Source organism: Pteropus alecto, unplaced genomic scaffold (assembly GCF_000325575.1).
Source record: "Pteropus alecto unplaced genomic scaffold, ASM32557v1 scaffold90, whole genome shotgun sequence".
Lineage (NCBI taxonomy): Eukaryota > Metazoa > Chordata > Mammalia > Chiroptera > Pteropodidae > Pteropus > Pteropus alecto.
In genome coordinates this window covers 611391-619692 of record NW_006429894.1, presented here as the reverse complement: position 1 = coordinate 619692, position 8302 = coordinate 611391, and the positions used below count along the sequence as shown (strand labels likewise).

Genomic DNA, 8302 nt, shown 5'->3' with positions numbered 1-8302 from the left:
GGAGCCTGTCCCCGAGCCGGAGGCTGGGTCTGAGGCGCCAAGCGTCAGGTAGGGTCCCTGCCTGCCTGCGCCCCCACCCCCGGCCCCGAGCAGCCGGTGGCTGCGGCCCACACCCGTCTTGGGGCCCCCGGGTGCCCGAGGCTTCGGGGCCTGGCTCTGAGGCCCGCGTGTCCGTTCTGGGTGGTGGGGACTGGGAAGGGACACATGCCCAGGGGCTCTGGGGAGGACCTGGCCCTTGGTGTTGGACGTCCTCAGTCTAACTGGGTCATGGGTCCTGGGGTGCCTGGTCAAGTGGTTGGGACAACTGTGACGAGTTAGGCCGAGTGCCAGGGAGTTCCTGGGGGCAGACGGAGGCCAGCTCGGAGGAGGGGGACAGAGAGGGCAACGGGGCCCCCCGCGAGGTGCTTGGAGGGGAAGCTGCCGTCTGGGGCAGAGGGATGGACGCCCTGAGCCGGGGGCTTGCCTGTGAGTCTGAAATGTCCTCACACAGGACGACCCTGAGTGGGAGGCTCACAGGAAGTCAGGGCGACTCAGGGCCCCTCAGAGACCGTGACTTCCCACGGGACGGGGAGGGACAGGGAAGCCGGGCAGGACCAGCCCGAGCGGCTCAGCCGCCTCCTTCACTCACAGGTGACCAGGGCCTGCCCCCTGCTGCCGTCCCGAGGTGCAGATGAACCCCCACCCCGCACAGCCGAAGGCAAACGTCGCCTTGCCGCAGTCTGCTGGTCATGGGTCCTGGAAGCCCAATCTGGCGGGTGAGCCCCTGGCCCCGGGCCCAGCCGTGTCTCAGCTCATGGTGGTGGCTCAGAGGTGGGGCCCCCGCCCAGGCCTCGCTGTCCCTGGCATGTGATAAGCACGCGTCTGCCCGCCTCTGCCTGGCCCCTTCACAGCTCTGGCCCCTGCGTCCCTTTTCAGACCTGGCTCCATGAGGCGCCTGGAGCTGGGTGGGGACCAGGACGTCGCCTGGGCTGTGAGTCGCCCGCCAGCGGGGGCAGCCAGGGTCCTGCGCTATCAGGGGAGCGTGCTGGGCATGGTCCTGCCTCAGGGCCTTTGCATCTGCCGCTCCCGTGGCCCAGAACGTCCCCCCCGCACCACCCCCCTCCCCGCCAATATCCACATGGCTGTTCCTCACATCCTTCAAAACCACGCGGGGGCAGTCGGCGAGACGTCCTCCGACTCCGACCCCCGTGCAAGTACCCACGTGAACGCACGCAAACCCATGCAAACCCACATGAGCCCGCGCGAACACACACGAGCCCACGCGAGCCCACGGGAACCCACGCAAGCCCATGTGAACCATGTGAGCAAAGGCCGCACAAACCCATGCGAGCCCATGGGAACCCACACAAGCCCACGGGAGCCCACGCGAGCTAAGGCCAGAGGACGCCCGGGAGCGAAGGAACAGACAGCATGGCTCCGGTCGCCGTGCATTTGCCCCTCCCTTGACACAGTAACGGCCGGCCAGGGACGCTGCCTTCTCCCCATTTCGCAGACCGGAAACAGAAGCGGAGGGTTTCGTTTTGCTGAAGGTCACAGGGCTGCGTCAGTGAGAGCGGAGCCTTGAACTTGGTGGTTTGGTGTTCCGTGTCCTCCCTGTGAGGGGCTGAGCTCAGGCCCGGTGGCCCGCGGTGCTCCTGGTCCCAGAGCTGCCACCCCGTCCACCCTCCTGCTTCATCCACCCCGACGCCCCTCGGGGTGGACAGGCTGTCAGCCCCACCCCCAGCCTCTGCGTGGGGACTCTTGCCTGCGGAGCTGCCCCAGCCCGGTGACAAGGGCATTCCCAGGCTGCTTGGGGTTTCCAGTCTCGTTCAGGAGCCTCGAGGCCCCTTGGGGAGCACGTGGGCAAGTCAAGGGCACCGGGGTGACCTGGGGTCTCTCCCTCGCCAGAATTCTACCCTTGGCCATGCCTGGCACGGATGCTCCTTCTCTAAGTCCCGTGCGGTGGCTTCTGAGGTCCACGCTGGGCCACGGGCCTGGAGAAGCTGGCTCTCAGAGCTGAGGCCCCTGCCAGGGGCCCTGCGGGTTCCAACCCCCGGTGCCGAGGGGCTGGGCCAGAGGCTCTGCTTCTCTGCCCCATCTGAGAGGGTCAGCCCAGCCCCTCCCAACACGGACCCTTTGCAGGCTTGCGGCAGTCAGAGCAGGAAGCCTACCGGCTCATCCTGGGCTTTCTGGAGCAGGAGCATATGGTAAGGGGGTTCTCCGGGGCGTTCTGGGAGCTGAGGCGGAAGTGGGAAGAGGTGACCGCTCATGCCCCCTGGGCTGCGAGCAGCAGCCCTGGCTCGGAGGCCGCCTGAATTCGGCCTGTCGGCACCTTATGATCTGGGTGGTCTCAGGTGGCCAGGCCACCCCACAGGTCTTCCTCACAGACCCCGAGCCCCATTGTCCCCAGAGGGTGATGGAGACACTGGGAGTGCCAGTGCGAGAGGCTGGGGGAGGCAAGGGCGCTTCCAGGCCGGGGGCTCCGTGGTCTGGGCGCGAGAGTCTCGAGCGGCCTGCGGGAGACGCTAGGGTGGGCGTGTGTGTCCTGTCCCAGACCCAGAGGGACAAGCAGAGGTTCCTGAGGGCCGTGGAGATCCTGAGTGATGCCGTTCGCGCCCAGGCGAACGGCTCCATGGACGAGTACTTTCCCAAAGCCGTCCTGGCCAAGAAAATCGAGGTGAGGGAGACACGGTCCGACGGAGGTGGCCCCGGGGACGTGGGCGGTGTCTCTCCCAGGGGAGTCTGCGGTCCTTTCTGGCTCTTCCAGACGCTGATCCTTGAGGAGGCCAGTGAGCTCCTGACCAGCAACGTGCGGCAGCAAGCCATGCTCTGCGTCGTGGCCCTGAGGTCACTCCCGCCTGTCCCCTCATCTGGGCCCCGGGCTCTCTGATGCCCAGACATTCGGGGTGGGAGGGAGGGCGGCTTCTGAGCTGGGGGTGGCAGAGCCCGGTGACTGTCCCGGGGTGAGGGGGTGCCCTCCAGCCCCCCAGGTCCACGGCTGAAAGCCCGTCAGGGCAGCAGTGTGGGGAGGGGTCCACAGAAAGTGGCCGTCCCCGCCGGCGAGAGGCCATGGGAAGGCGCCCGGAGGCTCGCGTGCCCAGCGGCCTGTGTCCCGGGGACGGTGGTGGCGGAGGCTCTCGCAAACGCCCCTCACAGAGTGTCCTGTTCTCCGTGCAGCCAGGTGAACCCGCCCTTCAGCTTATCCCAGAAACTGGACCTGGTGAACGTGGGAGTCGTCCGCGTGTTCGCCCTGCCCCACGCCAGGCGCAGCGTGGACGAGCTGGACAGCGCCAGTCTGTATGCCCAGGTGGGCCCGTCGTCCCTTGCTGCTGGGGACCCCGTGGGGGGTGCTGCTCCACAGGCTACCCCTCCCCTCGCTCCCCTCCCCCTCAGACCCCACCTGTCTCCCCAGGGAGTGGGCCGTGTCCCTCGCCCGTGTCCTGTCCCCCAGGCTCCCGTCTCTCCGGGCCCATGACAGTCTTCATCTTGAGAGCTGAGGGTCTGATGACAAAGCCCACAGGCTCTGTGCAGTGACGGGCCGGGGCCCCCTAGGCCCACCTGGGTCTCCGCTTTAGACGGGGAGTCCCTTGTCTAACAGAAGGACTCCCCAGGGGGCAGAGTCTCCAGGGAGCCACCCGGTGCCTGCACGTCACTACTGCTGCAGCTCAGGTCATCCTGGGCCAGCCCCCGGTGAGGTCCAGGGTGGCCAGCACTTGGGCGGGTCAGAGTGTAGCGGCAGAACAGGACTGGCCCCCACTCTCCTTTCCCCGGAGGAGGGGTCCGCGGGGGTGGGGGTGCCACCGGGAGCTGGCTGGGTCACCATAGCCACCCTTCCTCCTGCTCCCCACGCCTCCTCCCCCATCAGACGGTCCAGGCCTTCGAGGACATGTTACAAGCTCTCGTGATGGACGGTCTGGACCCAGACATGACCATACTGCAGAAAGTGCTGGAGGTCAGTGGCTGCAGAGGGCGGGGCACTGGAGCCCTGGACTGGAGGCGGAGGAAGGAAGGGACACGCGGGCGGCCTGGGCCCCCGGGGCTCAGCCCTCAGCCTGCGTCACAGATTCCCGCCTGTCCGGCTTTGGGACACTTTTCCCAACCCACCCGGGGGGGGGGCACGCCCTGTGTGGCAGTGACAGTGTGACCTCGTCGTGCTGGGGAGGGTCCCACTCAAGGCCGGCCCCCAGGAGTGCTGCCGCCCGCCGCGGGAGTTGGTGTGGCCGAGTCTCTGTCCCCTCCAGATCGTCTTGCCCTGGCTGGTGACGTCGGAGAAGGTGCCGGAGCAGGCCCGGGCCGTGTACACCGTGGCCCACATGCTGCGCTTCGTCTGCAATTTCCCTGAGCTGCTGGCGAGTGCTGGGGGCGGGGCGGCTGGCCCTGCGGGCGTCCCCGGCCCTCCGGGACCTGCCCCTGCCCCTGCCGCAGGTTCCTGGGCCAGCGCGCCTCAGGGTCTGGCCGGCGCACTCCCCTGGGGCCCAACGGAGGGTGCTCCTACCGTGGAGCCAGTGAGGCGGGGGACCCCCAAGGGCGGACAGTCGGGTGGCGGTGGGGGGGCGGGCGGTCGTGCTGGGGAGAGGCTGCCTCGGGGGCGATGCGGGGGTGACGTGTCCTCTTCCGGCAGCACATGGCAGAGTTCTCCATCGTCGGGACCCTCATGGGCACACTGGGCGTCTTCTGCCTGAACCCCCAACACGACGTCTGTACCGGGGCGTCCGAGGGCCTGCATTACCTGTTCACAGTCCTCGCGCTTCACAGGAGTGAGTGGGGGGCCTGGGTGGCCGTGTGGCCGTGCGGCCGCAGCTGCGGGGACACACTGACCGCAACACCAACGGACAGCGCTGCCGAGACCCCGGGAGATTCCCAGAGCGAAAGCAGAGCTGGGTTTGCAGCCGCCGCTGACGGCACCTGGGGTCCTCCATGACCCCCAGCTATGCCATCGCGACTGCGGGGAACGGGACCCGGGAAACGAGCGACCTTCTCAGGGAACAAACGGGGTGACCCCGACCTGGCCTTTGCCCCAGGGCGTTTGCTTGGCTGTGGGGGTGGGGACAGTCCCTGTGCCCTGCCTGGTACCTCGTGCAGGTTCTGGGGGACCTGGCCACCTCCCCGCCACAATGCCCCCCATCGGCCTGGTCCTGGGGGACCCTCCGGTCTGGGGTGCTGCGCGAGGGGCCGTGGCCCTTTCCCTGCGGAGGCCGAGGCCCTGACTGTCGTGTCTGGTCTGGACAGGACGTGCGAAGCAGAAGACAGAGGCCCTCCTGAAGGACCTGCAGAAGCACTTCCACGGGACGTGGTTCGCCCTCATGCAGGACCTCACGATGGTAACGCTCGCTGTCGCCCGTGACGCGGCCTGGGCAGGGAGCCTCTGCAGGGGAGAAAGGGCCTGGCCGCGGGAACACCCCGACATTCAGGCCCACGCCCCTCACTGCACTTGAGTTGATTCACGTCTGAGGTCACCGAGAGATTTGAAGACACAGGCACAGTCGGCCCTGTCCTCCGCCCACAGATGTCCCTCCATCAGCCTCGCGATGGCTTTATTCACCCAGCGATGGCCTGTGGCCTGTCCTGGGGTGGTGTCCACAGGCCCGGTCAACCCCAGTCACCCAGCCGGAAGCCCGGGAGGCGTCCCTCACCTTTCCCTCCTGTCTACACCCAGCTCAGTCCCGCGTCTGTCCACACCTCCTCCCACACGGCTCTGGGGTCCGTCGCTCTGGCCGGCCCCACCGTGGCTGCCCGGGTCACTGTCACAGCTTCCTACTGACAGCCGTGTGCCCAGCCATGTCCCCGTCACAGCGCTTTCTGCACTACAGCCCGAGAACTCTTCAAATACAAATGTCATCAAGCCGTTCCCCGCCACTGTCTTTCGCCGATGTCCAGACTTCACGTAGCCCGAGGGTTTAACTTGCTCAGCCTTCCTGCCTCGTCCAGGGTCCGTCCCCCTTGCCCCTGGCCCAGGGCTCCCTGGAGGACCCCCAGGCAGCCCAAACCCCTCCGCCCCTCACGCTTCTGCACAGCCAGTTCCCTCCGCCTAGACGACCCCTGACCCCGCCCTCCGCCGCGGTCCCCAGGCGTGGGCCTCAGGCACCTCCTCCAGGATGCCCTGACTGATGGCCCACGTTCAGCTGTCCCCTCATAGCATTTGTCACACTGCCCCGCGATCGGTTCCCTGAGGACAAAGGCAGAGGGTGTCCTGTTGCTGGCCCTCTGCAGCCCCAAGCGACAAAGCCAGGCACAAGGCACAGGTGGTGTAGACCATTGGTCACCTCGCTCTAAACCCACCCAACGGCAAAACTCGCTTCCAGCCGGCCACCGCACTGAGCCCCGAGTTCAGAATAAAAACAAACACCTTTTTGCATTGTCCTCTGCGTCACGTTGTCTGACGAATGTTCCGGCCGGGGACTGAGGAGCCGGTGACAGCCTGTGCCCCTGGCGGCTGGTCGGGGGGTCCAGGGGCTCTGGCCATCCCAGAGCAGAGACGCCTGTCATTCTTCGTCCGACAGTTCTTCAGGAAGTACCTGACCCCCGAGGAGAGGGCGGACGTGATCTTGGTGGCCATGGAGGCCATGGGACGGCTCTGCGGCTTCCAAGATGCTGACCGCGATCCTGAAGTCCCCTATGGCCGACATCGGGAAGGTAGCAGCTCCGAGGGACTGGGTGGTTCAAGGGCAACTGAAGGGCGCTTCCTCTCCGTCCGGCTCCGGATCCCGTCCTGCTCTCGCCGGCTGGTTGGAGAATTGCGATCCGTTAACCCAGACGAGGAAAGGTTAACTGAAGGGCGTGCGCTGTCGTGAGGAAGGCCCCTCCTCATGGAGACCACTTGGCCTCCGACTCCCGCAGGAAGGGAAGGGGACGCACGGCCAAGCTGCAGCAGCCGACCGGGGCCAGCACGGCCTCGTCACCCCTCCTGGTTCCAGACGCCGCGATAGGTCCGCGGTGCCTTCCTCACTGTGGTGGCAGGAGGCACAGCCAAGTTACAGGCGCAGACGTCTCTCTGCATATGTGCACAGACGTTCACCGCAGCGCCCCGAGCAAGCGACCACAGCGAAGCCTCAGAAAACTAAGGCAGCGTGGTTTATCTTTTTTTAAATTTATTTTTCGATTTCAGGTGACATGTTCCATGAGTCTCGGGCACACACCGTGCGTGGCCCCACACTTCCCGTGGGTGCCTGCTCAGGGGGCTGCTGATGAGCGGGTTTCAGTGTCCGGAAAGAGTCCCCCTTTCCACCCTCCCTCCCGACCACAGGTGCCTGAGATCATCCAGTACATCTGTCACAGAACGAGAGGTGTCACCGAGACCACAGCCCAGGCCACCATCAGGGATCTCCTCTGCCTGCTGGCACGCACCTACACGGATGAGGTCGTCCTGGTCTTGTTCAAGATACAGGACCAGTCCCGCAGGTAGGCGACCGGCCGATGCCCCACGGACAGCCCCTCCGGCTTCAACTCTGCTCGTTCTTAAATGTCTGCTTTTTAAGGCGGGCTGGTCCCTGACTTACCTGGGGGCGAGGCAATCGTAAAAGTTATGTGGGCTTATTGCAGAAATTTGAAAAGCACGTAGAACTTTGAAAAAGCTTCCCCTCCCCCCGCCACAAAGAGAAATTAATCCCAGGAAGACAAACCTCTGCAGTCACTCGGTATAATTTTCTAGTTTGTCTACTTTTTAAGAAACGAATCGTCAGGCTTACGCTCGGTGTGCCGACGGCATATTCGAGCTCACTTGACGATTTGTCACGGCATCGTCCCAAGGTTTCGTAAACATAATTTGGCTCCTAACATTACTTTGTATGGATTACCATGCTGTCATTCCCTCCTTTGAGATTTTTTATTTTAAAATCTGTAAGCAGCAAAACCCACCCTTCTTCTGTGCGGCTCTACATGTGGCCCCACGGTGGGGTCACCGTCTTCGCCACACCCCTCAGCACGCAGTGTCCGTATCGCACCCCACATCCCCTGGTGCTGCTGTCTGCAGTCGGCTCCTCCTGTCACCCCCGGCCCCTGGCGACGCCGACCTGCTCTTGGTCCCGCGGTGCAGCCTCCCCCAGCCTGTCGGCTGCGGAGACACCCACGGTGCAGAGTCCTCGCCCTCCGCGCGCCACGCCGCTGGGTCACGCCGGGGGTCGTGCGAGCCAGGTGATCCTTCGCGTCCTTGCCGAAGAGTGTCCCGCTGTGGGCGTAACGCTGCTTGTCCCTGCAGTGACCTCTTGGGCGCTTTCCAATGTGGGGGACTTACAAATAGTGCAGCTACGAACGTGTGCACAGAGGTGTCAGTGTAAACGCCGGCTTCCGTCTTCGCTGGGTAAATTCCTCCGGACGGGGCAGCCGG

The 8302-nt window shown here is 65.3% G+C and overlaps 1 protein-coding gene across 5 annotated transcripts in view; it reads left to right on the top strand.

Moving 5' to 3' along the window:
• The first annotated feature begins 6552 nt into the window (after window positions 1–6552).
• Window positions 6553–8302, top strand: part of LOC107195501 (maestro heat-like repeat-containing protein family member 7) — an 11176-nt gene continuing 9426 nt past the window's right edge. For 4 of the 5 annotated variants that reach the window (XR_003045426.1, XM_025044648.1, XM_025044644.1 and 1 more), the window contains exon 1: window positions 6553–7377. Coding sequence is in view for 4 of the 5 variants with exons in the window: in XM_025044648.1 (XP_024900416.1) it covers window positions 6977–7377 (401 nt within the window). In the remaining variant the exon portion in view is untranslated. The remainder of the gene's footprint in view (window positions 7378–8302) is intronic. The other variant, XM_025044650.1, reaches the window with a different exon arrangement.